Source organism: Haliotis rufescens, unplaced genomic scaffold, assembly GCF_023055435.1.
Source record: "Haliotis rufescens isolate VD_foot unplaced genomic scaffold, xgHalRufe1.0.p SCAF_51, whole genome shotgun sequence".
Lineage (NCBI taxonomy): Eukaryota > Metazoa > Mollusca > Gastropoda > Lepetellida > Haliotidae > Haliotis > Haliotis rufescens.
In genome coordinates, this window is record NW_025964235.1 from 1837369 (window position 1) to 1862395 (window position 25027).

At 41.2% G+C, this 25027-nt stretch overlaps 1 protein-coding gene across 3 annotated transcripts in view; it reads right to left on the minus strand.

Annotated features, from left to right (window-relative positions):
- LOC124140615 (acyl-coenzyme A thioesterase 1-like) overlaps window positions 1-23861 on the minus strand; it is a 32463-nt gene extending 8602 nt beyond the window's left edge. The window contains exons 1-2 of one of the 3 annotated variants that reach the window (XM_046508264.2): window positions 23800-23861; window positions 461-739 (exon numbers count right to left, since the gene is read on the minus strand). In XM_046508264.2, coding sequence (XP_046364220.2) covers window positions 461-739; window position 23800 — 280 coding nt within the window. In that variant the 5' untranslated portion in view covers window positions 23801-23861. Of the gene's footprint in view, window positions 1-460; window positions 740-23617; window positions 23767-23795 lie in introns of those variants that run through there. The other 2 variants (XM_046508263.2, XM_046508265.2) reach the window with 2 other exon arrangements.
- Window positions 23862-25027: the final 1166 nt, after the last annotated feature.

Genomic DNA, 25027 nt, shown 5'->3' on the forward strand with positions numbered 1-25027 from the left:
GTAGGACACAGGGATGTAGTGTAGGACACAGGGGTGTAGTGTAGGACACAGGGGTGTAGTGTAGGACACAGGGGTGTAGTGTAGGACACGGGTGTCAAGGAGGACACAGGGGTGTAGTGTAGGACACGGGTGTCAAGGAGGACACAGGGGTGTAGTGTAGGACACGGGTGTCAAGGAGGACACAGGGGTGTAGTGTAGGACACAGCGGTGTAGTGTAGGACATGGGTGTCGAGTAGGACACAGGGGTGTAGTGTAGGACACGGGTGTCAAGGAGGACACAGGGGTGTAGTGTAGGACATGGGTGTCATGGAGGACACAGGGGTGTAGTGTGGGACACAGGGATGTAGTGTAGGACACAGGGGTGTAGTGTAGGACACGGGTGTCAAGGAGGACACAGGGGTGTAGTGTAGGACACGGGTGTCAAGGAGGACACAGGGGTGTATTGCAAGACGTGACGCACCTGTGTAAGTTCCTCCACAAGAGGCTTGTGTTGTGAGGTTGATGGAGCCGTGTTGATCTGCTGTGAAGTGACCACATGCTGCAAACTCTGCCCTCTCTTTCAGTGAGGCATGGAGTGTCACCCGCTGGGAGGGTCGTAGCCCCCTGGCCTCAATACAAACCTTCTCATCCACCAGTGCAACCCTGGGAGAGACTGTTAGTTCCGGCATAACTGTGGAAAGAGCCCTCGTGCTCCACATTGCAACTCCAACGCACACCTTGCGTCGCCTGGACAGAAACACTGTAACAAAAATATTTCTTTTGTGGATCATTGCAACCCAGTGTGAACCTCCTTCACAGAACTATACATTTAAGCACTTAGCAGTGTCCTTGTACATAGCTAAAAACGTCATTGGCAGAGCAGTCACTTGATTATGTCAGTATTTAACTGTTTTATTAAATGATTATTTCAAAATCATGGGGACCTGGAAAAAAGTTTGAGTTATCTAGGTTCGAGACAACCAACAAAGAAATTTTTGAAAACCAAACATTATTATAAATTATTATTACCGTATTAGCTCTAATAAGCGCCCACAGCAATATTTGCTAATATATTGGCTAGTGAACAATCCCAATAAGCACCTCTTCCGATTGATCAATGTACACAAGACTTATTTATTCGCGTATGATAAGTACTCGTGTGTTATATGCACCCTTAATTATGGGCAATTAAATTCTGGAAAAATATATCTGTTGTACATAAACATTTCAGGCTTTCAGCATAAACCACTAAATTTATGTTTCAACTCTGTTTTTTTTCTTCACCAAAATGATGTTCTAATAAGAGCCCCTATTTCTAATTTTGAGAGCACCCTGGGTGCTTATTACGTCGAATACGGTACCAGGTTTGGACGCAACACTAGATTTTCAGTGCCTAAGCTGCTGAGTGAAAGGGGCGACACCTCAAACAACCAGAGTGATGATCTATGCCTGAGCCACAGCTCAAATAACAGATTCACGAATATAATCTTAATCTGTTTTACACATTTATCAATTTACACTTGTCAACAGCAGTCCCACAGGACATACTTGCTGCCCATGTGTATGCAGCTTGCAGCTTTGATGTAAGGTGTTCTTGTTAATGAAGCCAGATATAGGATATTGGCATGTTGTAACAAAGCATCCTGCTTTCGGTGCATTTGAGGCAATCCCAGTGAGGTCAATCAGTCACGTCAGGGTAGTTGTAGTTTTCAGTTGGGAGACTTTGGACTCCAAAATGAGTTTGAGACAACCGGGACTTCAAGACATCCACTTTGACAGATCCTAGTATACATGGCGATACACGTACATGCATGTAGAGGGAATTCAAGACATCCACTTTGACAGATGCTAGTATACATGGCGATACATGTACATGTAGAGGGAATTCAAGACATCCACTTTGACAGATGCTAGTATACATGGCGATACATGTACATGTAGAGGGAATTCAAGACATCCACTTTGACAGATGCTAGTATACATGGCGATACATGTACATGTAGAGGGAATTCAAGACATCCACTTTGACAGATGCTAGTATACATGGCGATACACGTACATGCATGTAGAGGGAATTCAAGACATCCACTTTGACAGATCCTAGTATACATGGCGATACATGTACATGTAGAGGGAATTCAAGACATCCACTTTGACAGATGCTAGTATACATGGCGATACACGTACATGCATGTAGAGGGAATTCAAGACATCCACTTTGACAAATCCTAGTATACATGGCGATACACGTACATGCATGTAGAGGGAATTCAAGACATCCACTTTGACAAATCCTAGTATACATGGCGATACATGTACATGTAGAGGGAATTCAAGACGTCCACTTTGACAGATGCTAGTATACATGGCGATACACGTACATGCATGTAGAGGGAATTCAAGACAACCACTTTGACAGATGCTAGTATACATGGCGATACACGTACATGTAGAGGGAATTCAAGACATCCACTTTGACAGATCCTAGTATATATGGCGATACACGTACATGTAGAGGGAATTCAAGACATCCACTTTGACAGATCCTAGTATACATGGCGATACACGTACATGCATGTAGAGGGAATTCAAGACAACCACTTTGACAGATGCTAGTATACATGGCGATACACGTACATGTAGAGGGAATTCAAGACATCCACTTTGACAGATCCTAGTATATATGGCGATACACGTACATGTAGAGGGAATTCAAGACATCCACTTTGACAGATCCTAGTATACATGGCGATACACGTACATGTAGAGGGAATTCAAGACATCCACTTTGACAGATGCTAGTATATATGGCGATACATGTACATGCATGTAGAGGGAATTCAAGACATCCACTTTGACAAATCCTAGTATACATGGCGATACACGTACATGTAGAGGGAATTCAAGACATCCACTTTGACAGATCCTAGTATACATGGCGATACACGTACATGTAGAGGGAATTCAAGACATCCACTTTGACAGATCCTAGTATACATGGCGATACACGTACATGTAGAGGGAATTCAAGACATCCACTTTGACAGATGCTAGTATACATGGCGATACACGTACATGTAGAGGGAATTCAAGACATCCACTTTGACAGATGCTAGTATACATGGCGATACACGTACATGTAGAGGGAATTCAAGACATCCACTTTGACAGATCCTAGTATACATGGCGATACACGTACATGCATGTAGAGGGAATTCAAGACATCCACTTTGACAAATCCTAGTATACATGGCGATACACGTACATGTAGAGGGAATTCAAGACATCCACTTTGACAGATCCTAGTATACATGGCGATACACGTACATGTAGAGGGAATTCAAGACATCCACTTTGACAGATCCTAGTATACATGGCGATACATGTACATGTAGAGGGAATTCAAGACATCCACTTTGACAAATCCTAGTATACATGGCGATACACGTACATGTAGAGGGAATTCAAGACATCCACTTTGACAGATGCTAGTATATATGGTGATACATGTACATGCATGTAGAGGGAATTCAAGACATCCACTTTGACAAATCCTAGTATACATGGCGATACACGTACATGTAGAGGGAATTCAAGACATCCACTTTGACAGATGCTAGTATACATGGCGATACACGTACATGTAGAGGGAATTCAAGACATCCACTTTGACAGATGCTAGTATACATGGCGATACACGTACATGTAGAGGGAATTCAAGACATCCACTTTGACAGATCCTAGTATACATGGCGATACACGTACATGTAGAGGGAATTCAAGACATCCACTTTGACAAATGCTAGTATATATGGCGATACATGTACATGTAGAGGGAATTCAAGACATCCACTTTGACAAATGCTAGTATACATGGCGATACATGTACATGTAGAGGGAATTCAAGACATCCACTTTGACAGATCCTAGTATACATGGCGATACACGTACATGTAGAGGGAATTCAAGACATCCACTTTGACAAATGCTAGTATATATGGCGATACACGTACATGTAGAGGGAATTCAAGACATCCACTTTGACAGATCCTAGTATACATGGCGATACACGTACATGTAGAGGGAATTCAAGACATCCACTTTGACAGATGCTAGTATACATGGCGATACACGTACATGTAGAGGGAATTCAAGACATCCACTTTGACAGATGCTAGTATACATGGCGATACACGTACATGCATGTAGAGGGAATTCAAGACATCCACTTTGACAGATCCTAGTATATATGGCGATACACGTACATGTAGAGGGAATTCAAGACATCCACTTTGACAGATCCTAGTATACATGGCGATACACGTACATGTAGAGGGAATTCAAGACATACACTTTGACAGATGCTAGTATACATGGCGATACACGTACATGCATGTAGAGGGAATTCAAGACATCCACTTTGACAGATCCTAGTATATATGGCGATACACGTACATGTAGAGGGAATTCAAGACATCCACTTTGACAGATCCTAGTATACATGGCGATACACGTACATGTAGAGGGAATTCAAGACATCCACTTTGACAGATGCTAGTATACATGGCGATACACGTACATGTAGAGGGAATTCAAGACATCCACTTTGACAGATGCTAGTATACATGGCGATACACGTACATGTAGAGGGAATTCAAGACATCCACTTTGACAAATCCTAGTATACATGGCGATACACGTACATGTAGAGGGAATTCAAGACATCCACTTTGACAGATGCTAGTATACATGGCGATACACGTACATGTAGAGGGAATTCAAGACATCCACTTTGACAAATCCTAGTATACATGGCGATACACGTACATGTAGAGGGAATTCAAGACATCCACTTTGACAGATGCTAGTATATATGGCGATACATGTACATGCATGTAGAGGGAATTCAAGACATCCACTTTGACAGATCCTAGTATACATGGCGATACATGTACATGTAGAGGGAATTCATGACATCCACTTTGACAGATCCTAGTATACATGGCGATACACGTACATGTAGAGGGAATTCAAGACATCCACTTTGACAGATGCTAGTATACATGGCGATACACGTACATGTAGAGGGAATTCAAGACATCCACTTTGACAAATCCTAGTATACATGGCGATACACGTACATGTAGAGGGAATTCAAGACATCCACTTTGACAGATCCTAGTATATATGGCGATACATGTACATGTAGAGGGAATTCAAGACCTCCACTTTGACAGATGCTAGTATACATGGCGATACACGTACATGTAGAGGGAATTCAAGACATCCACTTTGACAGATGCTAATATACATGGCGATACATGTACATGTAGAGGGAATTCAAGACATCCACTTTGACAGATGCTAGTATACATGGCGATACACGTACATGTAGAGGGAATTCAAGACATCCACTTTGACAGATGCTAGTATACATGGCGATACACGTACATGTAGAGGGAATTCAAGACATCCACTTTGACAGATCCTAGTATACATGGCGATACACGTACATGTAGAGGGAATTCAAGACATCCACTTTGACAAATGCTAGTATATATGGCGATACACGTACATGTAGAGGGAATTCAAGACATCCACTTTGACAGATCCTAGTATACATGGCGATACACGTACATGTAGAGGGAATTCAAGACATCCACTTTGACAGATGCTAGTATACATGGCGATACACGTACATGTAGAGGGAATTCAAGACATCCACTTTGACAGATGCTAGTATACATGGCGATACACGTACATGCATGTAGAGGGAATTCAAGACATCCACTTTGACAGATCCTAGTATATATGGCGATACACGTACATGTAGAGGGAATTCAAGACATCCACTTTGACAGATCCTAGTATACATGGCGATACACGTACATGCATGTAGAGGGAATTCAAGACATCCACTTTGACAGATCCTAGTATATATGGCGATACACGTACATGTAGAGGGAATTCAAGACATCCACTTTGACAGATCCTAGTATACATGGCGATACACGTACATGTAGAGGGAATTCAAGACATCCACTTTGACAGATGCTAGTATACATGGCGATACACGTACATGCATGTAGAGGGAATTCAAGACATCCACTTTGACAGATCCTAGTATATATGGCGATACACGTACATGTAGAGGGAATTCAAGACATCCACTTTGACAGATCCTAGTATACATGGCGATACACGTACATGTAGAGGGAATTCAAGACATCCACTTTGACAGATGCTAGTATACATGGCGATACACGTACATGTAGAGGGAATTCAAGACATCCACTTTGACAGATGCTAGTATACATGGCGATACACGTACATGTAGAGGGAATTCAAGACATCCACTTTGACAAATCCTAGTATACATGGCGATACACGTACATGTAGAGGGAATTCAAGACATCCACTTTGACAGATGCTAGTATACATGGCGATACACGTACATGTAGAGGGAATTCAAGACATCCACTTTGACAAATCCTAGTATACATGGCGATACACGTACATGTAGAGGGAATTCAAGACATCCACTTTGACAGATGCTAGTATATATGGCGATACATGTACATGCATGTAGAGGGAATTCAAGACATCCACTTTGACAGATCCTAGTATACATGGCGATACATGTACATGTAGAGGGAATTCATGACATCCACTTTGACAGATCCTAGTATACATGGCGATACACGTACATGTAGAGGGAATTCAAGACATCCACTTTGACAAATCCTAGTATACATGGCGATACACGTACATGTAGAGGGAATTCAAGACATCCACTTTGACAGATCCTAGTATATATGGCGATACATGTACATGTAGAGGGAATTCAAGACCTCCACTTTGACAGATGCTAGTATACATGGCGATACACGTACATGTAGAGGGAATTCAAGACATCCACTTTGACAGATGCTAATATACATGGCGATACATGTACATGTAGAGGGAATTCAAGACATCCACTTTGACAGATGCTAGTATACATGGCGATACACGTACATGTAGAGGGAATTCAAGACATCCACTTTGACAGATGCTAGTATACATGGCGATACACGTACATGTAGAGGGAATTCAAGACATCCACTTTGACAGATCCTAGTATACATGGCGATACACGTACATGTAGAGGGAATTCAAGACATCCACTTTGACAAATGCTAGTATATATGGCGATACACGTACATGTAGAGGGAATTCAAGACATCCACTTTGACAGATCCTAGTATACATGGCGATACACGTACATGTAGAGGGAATTCAAGACATCCACTTTGACAGATGCTAGTATACATGGCGATACACGTACATGTAGAGGGAATTCAAGACATCCACTTTGACAGATGCTAGTATACATGGCGATACACGTACATGCATGTAGAGGGAATTCAAGACATCCACTTTGACAGATCCTAGTATATATGGCGATACACGTACATGTAGAGGGAATTCAAGACATCCACTTTGACAGATCCTAGTATACATGGCGATACACGTACATGTAGAGGGAATTCAAGACATACACTTTGACAGATGCTAGTATACATGGCGATACACGTACATGCATGTAGAGGGAATTCAAGACATCCACTTTGACAGATCCTAGTATATATGGCGATACACGTACATGTAGAGGGAATTCAAGACATCCACTTTGACAGATGCTAGTATACATGGCGATACACGTACATGTAGAGGGAATTCAAGACATCCACTTTGACAGATGCTAGTATACATGGCGATACACGTACATGTAGAGGGAATTCAAGACATCCACTTTGACAGATGCTAGTATACATGGCGATACACGTACATGTAGAGGGAATTCAAGACATCCACTTTGACAAATCCTAGTATACATGGCGATACACGTACATGTAGAGGGAATTCAAGACATCCACTTTGACAGATGCTAGTATACATGGCGATACACGTACATGTAGAGGGAATTCAAGACATCCACTTTGACAAATCCTAGTATACATGGCGATACACGTACATGTAGAGGGAATTCAAGACATCCACTTTGACAGATGCTAGTATATATGGCGATACATGTACATGCATGTAGAGGGAATTCAAGACATCCACTTTGACAGATCCTAGTATACATGGCGATACATGTACATGTAGAGGGAATTCATGACATCCACTTTGACAGATCCTAGTATACATGGCGATACACGTACATGTAGAGGGAATTCAAGACATCCACTTTGCCAGATGCTAGTATACATGGCGATACACGTACATGTAGAGGGAATTCAAGACATCCACTTTGACAAATCCTAGTATACATGGCGATACACGTACATGTAGAGGGAATTCAAGACATCCACTTTGACAGATCCTAGTATATATGGCGATACATGTACATGTAGAGGGAATTCAAGACCTCCACTTTGACAGATGCTAGTATACATGGCGATACACGTACATGTAGAGGGAATTCAAGACATCCACTTTGACAGATGCTAATATACATGGCGATACATGTACATGTAGAGGGAATTCAAGACATCCACTTTGACAGATGCTAGTATACATGGCGATACACGTACATGTAGAGGGAATTCAAGACATCCACTTTGACAGATGCTAGTATACATGGCGATACACGTACATGTAGAGGGAATTCAAGACATCCACTTTGACAGATCCTAGTATACATGGCGATACACGTACATGTAGAGGGAATTCAAGACATCCACTTTGACAGATGCTAGTATACATGGCGATACACGTACATGCATGTAGAGGGAATTCAAGACATCCACTTTGACAGATGCTAGTATACATGGCGATACATGTACATGTAGAGGGAATTCAAGACATCCACTTTGACAGATCCTAGTATACATGGCGATACACGTACATGTAGAGGGAATTCAAGACATCCACTTTGACAGATGCTAGTATACATGGCGATACACGTACATGTAGAGGGAATTCAAGACATCCACTTTGACAAATCCTAGTATACATGGCGATACATGTACATGTAGAGGGAATTCAAGACATCCACTTTGACAGATGCTAGTATACATGGCGATACACGTACATGCATGTAGAGGGAATTCAAGATATCCACTTTGACAGATCCTAGTATACATGGCGATACACGTACATGTAGAGGGAATTCAAGACATCCACTTTGACAGATGCTAGTATACATGGCGATACACGTACATGCATGTAGAGGGAATTCAAGACATCCACTTTGACAGATCCTAGTATACATGGCGATACACGTACATGTAGAGGGAATTCAAGACATCCACTTTGACAGATCCTAGTATATATGGCGATACACGTACATGTAGAGGGAATTCAAGACATCCACTTTGACAGATCCTAGTATACATGGCGATACACGTACATGTAGAGGGAATTCAAGACATCCACTTTGACAGATGCTAGTATACATGGCGATACACGTACATGTAGAGGGAATTCAAGACATCCACTTTGACAAATCCTAGTATACATGGCGATACACGTACATGTAGAGGGAATTCAAGACATCCACTTTGACAGATCCTAGTATATATGGCGATACATGTACATGTAGAGGGAATTCAAGACCTCCACTTTGACAGATGCTAGTATACATGGCGATACACGTACATGTAGAGGGAATTCAAGACATCCACTTTGACAGATGCTAATATACATGGCGATACATGTACATGTAGAGGGAATTCAAGACATCCACTTTGACAGATGCTAGTATACATGGCGATACACGTACATGTAGAGGGAATTCAAGACATCCACTTTGACAGATGCTAGTATACATGGCGATACACGTACATGTAGAGGGAATTCAAGACATCCACTTTGACAGATCCTAGTATACATGGCGATACACGTACATGTAGAGGGAATTCAAGACATCCACTTTGACAAATGCTAGTATATATGGCGATACACGTACATGTAGAGGGAATTCAAGACATCCACTTTGACAGATCCTAGTATACATGGCGATACACGTACATGTAGAGGGAATTCAAGACATCCACTTTGACAGATGCTAGTATACATGGCGATACACGTACATGTAGAGGGAATTCAAGACATCCACTTTGACAGATGCTAGTATACATGGCGATACACGTACATGCATGTAGAGGGAATTCAAGACATCCACTTTGACAGATCCTAGTATATATGGCGATACACGTACATGTAGAGGGAATTCAAGACATCCACTTTGACAGATCCTAGTATACATGGCGATACACGTACATGTAGAGGGAATTCAAGACATACACTTTGACAGATGCTAGTATACATGGCGATACACGTACATGCATGTAGAGGGAATTCAAGACATCCACTTTGACAGATCCTAGTATATATGGCGATACACGTACATGTAGAGGGAATTCAAGACATCCACTTTGACAGATGCTAGTATACATGGCGATACACGTACATGTAGAGGGAATTCAAGACATCCACTTTGACAGATGCTAGTATACATGGCGATACACGTACATGTAGAGGGAATTCAAGACATCCACTTTGACAGATGCTAGTATACATGGCGATACACGTACATGTAGAGGGAATTCAAGACATCCACTTTGACAAATCCTAGTATACATGGCGATACACGTACATGTAGAGGGAATTCAAGACATCCACTTTGACAGATCCTAGTATACATGGCGATACACGTACATGTAGAGGGAATTCAAGACATCCACTTTGACAGATGCTAGTATACATGGCGATACACGTACATGTAGAGGGAATTCAAGACCTCCACTTTGACAGATGCTAGTATACATGGCGATACACGTACATGCATGTAGAGGGAATTCAAGACATCCACTTTGACAGATCCTAGTATATATGGCGATACACGTACATGTAGAGGGAATTCAAGACATCCACTTTGACAGATCCTAGTATACATGGCGATACACGTACATGTAGAGGGAATTCAAGACATACACTTTGACAGATGCTAGTATACATGGCGATACACGTACATGCATGTAGAGGGAATTCAAGACATCCACTTTGACAGATCCTAGTATATATGGCGATACACGTACATGTAGAGGGAATTCAAGACATCCACTTTGACAGATCCTAGTATACATGGCGATACACGTACATGTAGAGGGAATTCAAGACATCCACTTTGACAGATGCTAGTATACATGGCGATACACGTACATGTAGAGGGAATTCAAGACATCCACTTTGACAGATGCTAGTATACATGGCGATACACGTACATGTAGAGGGAATTCAAGACATCCACTTTGACAAATCCTAGTATACATGGCGATACACGTACATGTAGAGGGAATTCAAGACATCCACTTTGACAGATGCTAGTATACATGGCGATACACGTACATGTAGAGGGAATTCAAGACATCCACTTTGACAAATCCTAGTATACATGGCGATACACGTACATGTAGAGGGAATTCAAGACATCCACTTTGACAGATGCTAGTATATATGGCGATACATATACATGCATGTAGAGGGAATTCAAGACATCCACTTTGACAGATCCTAGTATACATGGCGATACATGTACATGTAGAGGGAATTCATGACATCCACTTTGACAGATCCTAGTATACATGGCGATACACGTACATGTAGAGGGAATTCAAGACATCCACTTTGCCAGATGCTAGTATACATGGCGATACACGTACATGTAGAGGGAATTCAAGACATCCACTTTGACAAATCCTAGTATACATGGCGATACACGTACATGTAGAGGGAATTCAAGACATCCACTTTGACAGATCCTAGTATATATGGCGATACATGTACATGTAGAGGGAATTCAAGACCTCCACTTTGACAGATGCTAGTATACATGGCGATACACGTACATGTAGAGGGAATTCAAGACATCCACTTTGACAGATGCTAATATACATGGCGATACATGTACATGTAGAGGGAATTCAAGACATCCACTTTGACAGATGCTAGTATACATGGCGATACACGTACATGTAGAGGGAATTCAAGACATCCACTTTGACAGATGCTAGTATACATGGCGATACACGTACATGTAGAGGGAATTCAAGACATCCACTTTGACAGATCCTAGTATACATGGCGATACACGTACATGTAGAGGGAATTCAAGACATCCACTTTGACAGATGCTAGTATACATGGCGATACACGTACATGCATGTAGAGGGAATTCAAGACATCCACTTTGACAGATGCTAGTATACATGGCGATACATGTACATGTAGAGGGAATTCAAGACATCCACTTTGACAGATCCTAGTATACATGGCGATACACGTACATGTAGAGGGAATTCAAGACATCCACTTTGACAGATGCTAGTATACATGGCGATACACGTACATGTAGAGGGAATTCAAGACATCCACTTTGACAAATCCTAGTATACATGGCGATACATGTACATGTAGAGGGAATTCAAGACATCCACTTTGACAGATGCTAGTATACATGGCGATACACGTACATGCATGTAGAGGGAATTCAAGATATCCACTTTGACAGATCCTAGTATACATGGCGATACACGTACATGTAGAGGGAATTCAAGACATCCACTTTGACAGATGCTAGTATACATGGCGATACACGTACATGCATGTAGAGGGAATTCAAGACATCCACTTTGACAGATCCTAGTATACATGGCGATACACGTACATGTAGAGGGAATTCAAGACATCCACTTTGACAGATCCTAGTATATATGGCGATACACGTACATGTAGAGGGAATTCAAGACATCCACTTTGACAGATCCTAGTATACATGGCGATACACGTACATGTAGAGGGAATTCAAGACATCCACTTTGACAGATGCTAGTATACATGGCGATACACGTACATGTAGAGGGAATTCAAGACATCCACTTTGACAGATGCTAGTATACATGGCGATACACGTACATGTAGAGGGAATTCAAGACATCCACTTTGACAGATCCTAGTATATATGGCGATACACGTACATGTAGAGGGAATTCAAGACATCCACTTTGACAAATCCTAGTATACATGGCGATACACGTACATGTAGAGGGAATTCAAGACATCCACTTTGACAGATGCTAGTATATATGGCGATACATGTACATGCATGTAGAGGGAATTCAAGACATCCACTTTGACAAATCCTAGTATACATGGCGATACACGTACATATAGAGGGAATTCAAGACATCCACTTTGACAGATGCTAGTATACATGGCGATACACGTACATGTAGAGGGAATTCAAGACATCCACTTTGACAGATGCTAGTATACATGGCGATACACGTACATGTAGAGGGAATTCAAGACATCCACTTTGACAGATGCTAGTATACATGGCGATACACGTACATGTAGAGGGAATTCAAGACATCCACTTTGACAGATCCTAGTATATATGGCGATACACGTACATGTAGAGGGAATTCAAGACATCCACTTTGACAAATCCTAGTATACATGGCGATACACGTACATGTAGAGGGAATTCAAGACATCCACTTTGACAGATGCTAGTATATATGGCGATACATGTACATGCATGTAGAGGGAATTCAAGACATCCACTTTGACAAATCCTAGTATACATGGCGATACACGTACATGTAGAGGGAATTCAAGACATCCACTTTGACAGATGCTAGTATACATGGCGATACACGTACATGCATGTAGAGGGAATTCAAGACATCCACTTTGACAGATCCTAGTATACATGGCGATACACGTACATGTAGAGGGAATTCAAGACATCCACTTTGACAGATCCTAGTATACATGGCGATACATGTACATGTAGAGGGAATTCAAGACATCCACTTTGACAGATCCTAGTATACATGGCGATACACGTACATGTAGAGGGAATTCAAGACATCCACTTTGACAGATGCTAGTATACATGGCGATACACGTACATGTAGAGGGAATTCAAGACATCCACTTTGACAGATGCTAGTATACATGGCGATACACATACATGTAGAGGGAATTCAAGACATCCACTTTGACAGATCCTAGTATACATGGCGATACATGTACATGTAGAGGGAATTCAAGACATCCACTTTGACAGATGCTAGTATACATGGCGATACACGTACATGTAGAGGGAATTCAAGACATCCACTTTGACAGATGCTAGTATACATGGCGATACATGTACATGTAGAGGGAATTCAAGACATCCACTTTGACAAATCCTAGTATACATGGCGATACACGTACATGTAGAGGGAATTCAAGACATCCACTTTGACAGATGCTAGTATACATGGCGATACACGTACATGTAGAGGGAATTCAAGACATACACTTTGACAGATGCTAGTATACATGGCGATACACGTACATGTAGAGGGAATTCAAGACATCCACTTTGACAGATGCTAGTATACATGGCGATACATGTACATGTAGAGGGAATTCAAGACATCCACTTTGACAGATCCTAGTATACATGGCGATACACGTACATGTAGAGGGAATTCAAGACATCCACTTTGACAGATGCTAGTATACATGGCGATACACGTACATGTAGAGGGAATTCAAGACATCCACTTTGACAGGTGCTAGTATACATGGCGATACACGTACATGTAGAGGGAATTCAAGACATCCACTTTGACAGATGCTAGTATACATGGCGATACATGTACATGTAGAGGGAATTCAAGACATCCACTTTGACAGATGCTAGTATACATGGCGATACATGTACATGTAGAGGGAATTCAAGACATCCACTTTGACAGATGCTAGTATACATGGCGATACACGTACATGTAGAGGGAATTCAAGACATCCACTTTGACAGATCCTAGTATATATGGCGATACACGTACATGTAGAGGGAATTCAAGACATCCACTTTGACAAATCCTAGTATACATGGCGATACACGTACATGTAGAGGGAATTCAAGACATCCACTTTGACAGATGCTAGTATATATGGCGATACATGTACATGCATGTAGAGGGAATTCAAGACATCCACTTTGACAAATCCTAGTAAACATGGCGATACATGTACATGTAGAGGGAATTCAAGACATCCACTTTGACAGATGCTAGTATACATGGCGATACACGTACATGTAGAGGGAATTCAAGACATCCACTTTGACAGATGCTAGTATACATGGCGATACATGTACATGTAGAGGGAATTCAAGACATCCACTTTGACAAATCCTAGTATACATGGCGATACACGTACATGTAGAGGGAATTCAAGACATCCACTTTGACAGATCCTAGTATACATGGCGATACACGTACATGTAGAGGGAATTCAAGACATCCACTTTGACAGATGCTAGTATACATGGCGATACACGTACATGTAGAGGGAATTCAAGACATCCACTTTGACAGATGCTAGTATACATGGCGATACACGTACATGTAGAGGGAATTCAAGACATCCACTTTGACAGATCCTAGTATATATGGCGATACACGTACATGTAGAGGGAATTCAAGACATCCACTTTGACAAATCCTAGTATACATGGCGATACACGTACATGTAGAGGGAATTCAAGACATCCACTTTGACAGATGCTAGTATATATGGCGATACATGTACATGCATGTAGAGGGAATTCAAGACATCCACTTTGACAAATCCTAGTATACATGGCGATACACGTACATATAGAGGGAATTCAAGACATCCACTTTGACAGATGCTAGTATACATGGCGATACACGTACATGTAGAGGGAATTCAAGACATCCACTTTGACAGATGCTAGTATACATGGCGATACACGTACATGTAGAGGGAATTCAAGACATCCACTTTGACAGATGCTAGTATACATGGCGATACACGTACATGTAGAGGGAATTCAAGACATCCACTTTGACAGATCCTAGTATATATGGCGATACACGTACATGTAGAGGGAATTCAAGACATCCACTTTGACAAATCCTAGTATACATGGCGATACACGTACATGTAGAGGGAATTCAAGACATCCACTTTGACAGATGCTAGTATATATGGCGATACATGTACATGCATGTAGAGGGAATTCAAGACATCCACTTTGACAAATCCTAGTATACATGGCGATACACGTACATGTAGAGGGAATTCAAGACATCCACTTTGACAGATGCTAGTATACATGGCGATACACGTACATGCATGTAGAGGGAATTCAAGACATCCACTTTGACAGATCCTAGTATACATGGCGATACACGTACATGTAGAGGGAATTCAAGACATCCACTTTGACAGATCCTAGTATACATGGCGATACATGTACATGTAGAGGGAATTCAAGACATCCACTTTGACAGATCCTAGTATACATGGCGATACACGTACATGTAGAGGGAATTCAAGACATCCACTTTGACAGATGCTAGTATACATGGCGATACACGTACATGTAGAGGGAATTCAAGACATCCACTTTGACAGATGCTAGTATACATGGCGATACACATACATGTAGAGGGAATTCAAGACATCCACTTTGACAGATCCTAGTATACATGGCGATACACGTACATGTAGAGGGAATTCAAGACATCCACTTTGACAGATCCTAGTATACATGGCGATACATGTACATGTAGAGGGAATTCAAGACATCCACTTTGACAGATGCTAGTATACATGGCGATACACGTACATGTAGAGGGAATTCAAGACATCCACTTTGACAGATGCTAGTATACATGGCGATACATGTACATGTAGAGGGAATTCAAGACATCCACTTTGACAAATCCTAGTACACATGGCGATACACGTACATGTAGAGGGAATTCAAGACATCCACTTTGACAGATGCTAGTATACATGGCGATACACGTACATGTAGAGGGAATTCAAGACATCCACTTTGACAGATGCTAGTATACATGGCGATACACGTACATGTAGAGGGAATTCAAGACATCCACTTTGACAGATGCTAGTATACATGGCGATACATGTACATGTAGAGGGAATTCAAGACATCCACTTTGACAGATCCTAGTATACATGGCGATACACGTACATGTAGAGGGAATTCAAGACATCCACTTTGACAGATGCTAGTATACATGGCGATACACGTACATGTAGAGGGAATTCAAGACATCCACTTTGACAGGTGCTAGTATACATGGCGATACACGTACATGTAGAGGGAATTCAAGACATCCACTTTGACAGATGCTAGTATACATGGCGATACATGTACATGTAGAGGGAATTCAAGACATCCACTTTGACAGATGCTAGTATACATGGCGATACATGTACATGTAGAGGGAATTCAAGACATCCACTTTGACAGATGCTAGTATACATGGCGATACACGTACATGTAGAGGGAATTCAAGACATCCACTTTGACAGATCCTAGTATATATGGCGATACACGTACATGTAGAGGGAATTCAAGACATCCACTTTGACAAATCCTAGTATACATGGCGATACACGTACATGTAGAGGGAATTCAAGACATCCACTTTGACAGATGCTAGTATATATGGCGATACATGTACATGCATGTAGAGGGAATTCAAGACATCCACTTTGACAAATCCTAGTAAACATGGCGATACATGTACATGTAGAGGGAATTCAAGACATCCACTTTGACAGATGCTAGTATACATGGCGATACACGTACATGTAGAGGGAATTCAAGACATCCACTTTGACAGATGCTAGTATACATGGCGATACATGTACATGTAGAGGGAATTCAAGACATCCACTTTGACAGATCCTAGTATACATGGCGATACACGTACATGTAGAGGGAATTCAAGACATCCACTTTGACAGATGCTAGTATACATGGCGATACACGTACATGTAGAGGGAATTCAAGACATCCACTTTGACAGGTGCTAGTATACATGGCGATACACGTACATGTAGAGGGAATTCAAGACATCCACTTTGACAGATGCTAGTATACATGGCGATACATGTACATGTAGAGGGAATTCAAGACATCCACTTTGACAGATGCTAGTATACATGGCGATACATGTACATGTAGAGGGAATTCAAGACATCCACTTTGACAGATGCTAGTATACATGGCGATACACGTACATGTAGAGGGAATTCAAGACATCCACTTTGACAGATCCTAGTATATATGGCGATACACGTACATGTAGAGGGAATTCAAGACATCCACTTTGACAAATCCTAGTATACATGGCGATACACGTACATGTAGAGGGAATTCAAGACATCCACTTTGACAGATGCTAGTATATATGGCGATACATGTACATGCATGTAGAGGGAATTCAAGACATCCACTTTGACAAATCCTAGTAAACATGGCGATACATGTACATGTAGAGGGAATTCAAGACATCCACTTTGACAGATGCTAGTATACATGGCGATACACGTACATGTAGAGGGAATTCAAGACATCCACTTTGACAGATGCTAGTATACATGGCGATACATGTACATGTAGAGGGAATTCAAGACATCCACTTTGACAAATCCTAGTATACATGGCGATACACGTACATGTAGAGGGAATTCAAGACATCCACTTTGACAGATCCTAGTATACATGGTGATACACGTACATGTAGAGGGAATTCAAGACATCCACTTTGACAGATGCTAGTATACATGGCGATACACGTACATGTAGAGGGAATTCAAGACATCCACTTTGACAGATGCTAGTATACATGGCGATACATGTACATGTAGAGGGAATTCAAGACATCCACTTTGACAGATCCTAGTATACATGGCGATACACGTACATGTAGAGGGAATTCAAGACATCCACTTTGACAGATCCTAGTATACATGGCGATACACGTACATGTAGAGGGAATTCAAGACATCCACTTTGACAGATGCTAGTATACATGGCGATACATGTACATGTAGAGGGAATTCAAGACATCCACTTTGACAGATGCTAGTATACATGGCGATACACGTACATGCATGTAGAGGGAATTCAAGACATCCACTTTGACAGATCCTAGTATACATGGCGATACACGTACATGTAGAGGGAATTCAAGACATCCACTTTGACAGATCCTAGTATACATGGCGATACACGTACATGTAGAGGGAATTCAAGACATCCACTTTGACAGATGCTAGTATACATGGCGATACATGTACATGTAGAGGGAATTCAAGACATCCACTTTGACAAATCCTAGTATACATGGCGATACACGTACATGTAGAGGGAATTCAAGACATCCACTTTGACAGATCCTAGTATACATGGCGATACACGTACATGTAGAGGGAATTCAAGACATCCACTTTGACAGATGCTAGTATACATGGCGATACACGTACATGTAGAGGGAATTCAAGACATCCACTTTGACAGATGCTAGTATACATGGCGATACATGTACATGTAGAGGGAATTCAAGACATCCACTTTGACAGATGCTAGTATACATGGCGATACACGTACATGCATGTAGAGGGAATTCAAGACATCCACTTTGACAGATGCTAGTATACATGGCGATACACGTACATGTAGAGGGAATTCAAGACATCCACTTTGACAGATCCTAGTATACATGGCGATACACGTACATGTAGAGGGAATTCAAGACATCCACTTTGACAGATCCTAGTATACATGGCGATACACGTACATGTAGAGGGAATTCAAGACATCCACTTTGACAGATGCTAGTATACATGGCGATACATGTACATGTAGAGGGAATTCAAGACATCCACTTTGACAGATCCTAGTATACATGGCGATACACGTACATGTAGAGGGAATTCAAGACATCCACTTTGACAGATGCTAGTATACATGGTGATACACGTACATGTAGAGGGAATTCAAGACATCCACTTTGACAGATGCTCGTATACATGGCGATACACGTACATGTAGAGGGAATTCAAGACATCCACTTTGACAGATCCTAGTATACATGGCGATACACGTACATGTAGAGGGAATTCAAGACATCCACTTTGACAGATCCTAGTATATATGGCGATACACGTACATGTAGAGGGAATTCAAGACATCCACTTTGACAGATGCTAGTATACATGGCGATACACGTACATGTAGAGTGAATTCAAGACATCCACTTTGACAAATCCTAGTATACATGGCGATACACGTACATGTAGAGGGAATTCAAGACATCCACTTTGACAGATGCTAGTATACATGGCGATACACGTACATGCATGTAGAGGGAATTCAAGACATCCACTTTGACAGATCCTAGTATATATGGCGATACACGTACATGTAGAGGGAATTCAAGACATCCACTTTGACAGATCCTAGTATACATGGCGATACATGTACATGTAGAGGGAATTCAAAACATCCACTTTGACAGATCCTAGTATACATGGCGATACACGTACATGTAGAGGGAATTCAAGACATCCACTTTGACAGATGCTAGTATACATGGCGATACATGTACATGTAGAGGGAATTCAAGACATCCACTTTGACAGATCCTAGTATACATGGCGATACACGTACATGTAGAGGGAATTCAAGACATCCACTTTGACAGATGCTAGTATACATGGCGATACACGTACATGCATGTAGAGGGAATTCAAGACATCCACTTTGACAAATCCTAGTATACATGGCGATACATGTACATGTAGAGGGAATTCAAGACATCCACTTTGACAGATCCTAGTATACATGGCGATACATGTACATGTAGAGGGAATTCAAGACATCCACTTTGACAGATGCTAGTATACATGGCGATACATGTACATGTAGAGGGAATTCAAGACATCCACTTTGACAGATGCTAGTATACATGGCGATACACGTACATGTAGAGGGAATTCAAGACATCCACTTTGACAGATCCTAGTATACATGGCGATACACGTACATGTAGAGGGAATTCAAGACATCCACTTTGACAGATCCTAGTATATATGGCGATACACGTACATGTAGAGGGAATTCAAGACATCCACTTTGACAGATCCTAGTATACATGGCGATACATGTACATGTAGAGGGAATTCAAGACATCCACTTTGACAGATCCTAGTATACATGGCGATACACGTACATGTAGAGGGAATTCAAGACATCCACTTTGACAGATGCTAGTATACATGGCGATACACGTACATGCATGTAGAGGGAATTCAAGACATCCACTTTGACAAATCCTAGTATACACGGCGATACATGTACATGTAGAGGGAATTCAAGACATCCACTTTGACAGATCCTAGTATACATGGTGATACACGTACATGTAGAGGGAATTCAAGACATCCACTTTGACAGATGCTAGTATACATGGCGATACACGTACATGTAGAGGGAATTCAAGACATCCACTTTGACAAATCCTAGTATACATGGCGATACACGTACATGTAGAGGGAATTCAAGACATCCACTTTGACAGATCCTAGTATACATGGCGATACACGTACATGTAGAGGGAATTCAAGACATCCACTTTGACAGATGCTAGTATACATGGCGATACACGTACATGTAGAGGGAATTCAAGACATCCACTTTGACAAATCCTAGTATACATGGCGATACACGTACATGTAGAGGGAATTCAAGACATCCACTTTGACAGATGCTAGTATACATGGCGATACACGTACATGTAGAGGGAATTCAAGACATCCACTTTGACAGATGCTCGTATATACGGCGATACACGTACATGTAGAGGGAATTCAAGACATCCACTTTGACAGATGCTAGTATACATGGCGATACACGTACATGTAGAGGGAATTCAAGACATCCACTTTGACAGATCCTAGTATACATGGCGATACACGTACATGTAGAGGGAATTCAAGACATCCACTTTGACAGATGCTAGTATACATGGCGATACACGTACATGCATGTAGAGGGAATTCAAGACATCCACTTTGACAAATCCTAGTATACATGGCGATACATGTACATGTAGAGGGAATTCAAGACATCCACTTTGACAGATCCTAGTATACATGGCGATACACGTACATGTAGAGGGAATTCAAGACATCCACTTTGACAGATCCTAGTATACATGGCGATACATGTACATGTAGAGGGAATTCAAGACATCCACTTTGACAAATCCTAGTATACATGGCGATACATGTACATGTAGAGGGAATTCAAGACATCCACTTTGACAAATCCTAGTATACATGGCGATACACGTACATGTAGAGGGAATTCAAGACATCCACTTTGACAGATGCTAGTATACATGGCGATACATGTACATGTAGAGGGAATTCAAGACATCCACTTTGACAGATCCTAGTATACATGGCGATACACGTACATGCATGTAGAGGGAATTCAAGACATCCACTTTGACAGATCCTAGTATATATGGCGATACATGTACATGTAGAGGGAATTCAAGACATCCACTTTGACAGATCCTAGTATACATGGCGATACACGTACATGTAGAGGGAATTCAAGACATCCACTTTGACAGATCCTAGTATACATGGCGATACACGTACATGCATGTAGAGGGAATTCAAGACATCCACTTTGACAGATGCTAGTATACATGGCGATACACGTACATGCATGTAGAGGGAATTCAAGACATCCACTTTGACAGATGCTAGTATATATGGCGATACATGTACATGTAGAGGGAATTCAAGACATCCACTTTGACAGATCCTAGTATACATGGCGATACACGTACATGCATGTAGAGGGAATTCAAGACATCCACTTTGACAGATGCTAGTATACATGGCGATACATGTACATGTAGAGGGAATTCAAGACATCCACTTTGACAGATCCTAGTATATATGGCGATACATGTACATGTAGAGGGAATTCAAGACATCCACTTTGACAAATCCTAGTATACATGGTGATACATGTACATGTAGAGGGAATTCAAGACATCCACTTTGACAGATGCTAGTATATATGGCGATACATGTACATGTAGAGGGAATTCAAGACATCCACTTTGACAGATGCTAGTATACATGGCGATACATGTACATGTAGAGGGAATTCAAGACATCCACTTTGACAGATGCTAGTATACATGGCGATACATGTACATGTAGAGGGAATTCAAGACATCCACTTTGACAGATGCTAGTATACATGGCGATACATGTACATGTAGAGGGAATTCAAGACATCCACTTTGACAGATGCTAGTATACATGGCGATACACGTACATGTAGAGGGAATTCAAGACATCCACTTTGACAGATCCTAGTATACATGGCGATACACGTACATGTAGAGGGAATTCACAAGGACTGGAAGAAGGGTTTGGTGCAACCGCGAATTTGACTCAACGAGGTTTGACTGTATGTGCCGAGTAGAACCTTCTGTTTAAATAGATCTATTGTGATTCAACACCGGTATTTTTAAAGACTGAGGTAAATAACTACCCTGTGTAAATATAGATTATTATGTAATATAGAAAAGGCAATACATATCAGTATACGTATGGCAGCGCGAACCTGTGTGCTACCTTGCCAGTATTTGAAGCAATGTTCTTCTCCTGGCGCTACAGGAGTAGAAGTGTCGTATAATCTCACCCCGAGACTCCCGCTGCCGCTAGTCACTTCGTGTGTGCTCCACAACCGACAAGTTGCAGTTGTGATCTAGGACGAGAAACAACGCCTGAACGTTCCTAACAACAATGAAACACTGACTTGCAAAGTTACCGTTATCTGAAACTCACTACCACGTGATATTCACACACATAGGACTCACTCACTCTCAACCAGCAGACGGCAGCATTCTGCGACATGGACAATCTAGCGAAGGGAGACAACTCTGTTTTGACGCGTGGTAGCACAACAATCAGGCCAGTCTAAAGGTCATTCGTTGATTCGAGAGAGTGAGTGAGTTAAAATTTTAACGTCGCATCGGCCATTCGTGATTCGAAGGGTCTGACGACTTGCTACGATGAAGATTATACATCTCGCCTAGTGAATCTACTTTTCTTCTTGAAGGATGAAGCGATGACGTTATATAGTCCATTAGCACTCTTCCCAGTAATTCTTGTGTTCCCACGAACGAGAACAATGGGCCAACTTGTGAATAATAATAATAATAATAATAATAATAATAATAATAATAATAATTACAGCAATAAGTAAATAACTAAAGATACAATAAAATTATTGTGCTATAAATTCTATCTAGAAAATGTATTAATGTATCAGAAAATCGGTGGGACATAAAGTGTATGTGTAATAATATCTCTATAATATGCCTATGACCTGACGTCATGGTGTCTATATGTTAGAGTCAATGTGTACAATGACTTAAATTTTCACTTAGGCAATTTACAAAACGCCAAAATATTTCAGTCATTTTCAATTATTTTTCCGTCAGATTGACTAAAAGTTCTTAAGAAGTTTTACAGATTTTGTATCGAGATTAGCTATGTTTTCAGCTACAGCTACTAAACCAGATATTCTTCTATTGAAAACAGTTAGCCTAAATCTTAACGAAGTAATTTTTGTGGCAGGCAGTTTCTTTTTTTTCATCAACCTGAAGTATAATTAATTATTTTTTTCACGAAATGTCGTGAACAATTTTCTCCTCTCCCCCCCCCCCCCCCCCCCCAATTTTCTCCTTCCCCCCCCCCCCCCCCCCATTGACAGTATGCCCAATGCAGTTTTACTAGATGTTACAATTGCCGCCGTCATTTATATGTACTTAATGCTTACGTCTATGCATATATTTTTTACAGTATGCTTGTCGATAGCCTGGATTGGAATGTCAGTGGTGGACCAATTCTGACGCAGCTGTTTGAAAGGGAAATTGGATTGCAAACTAGGAGTTCACGAAGATTGGAAACAAGTTATCTTTGTCTGTCTCTAACGAAACTTTTTCTGTCAGAACCAGATGATGACTTGCAATGGGAAATCGTTTTCCTTTTAATGAACCTGGTGACTAATAACTCCCATTTTGGTGTGATGTCTGCCCACATTTTG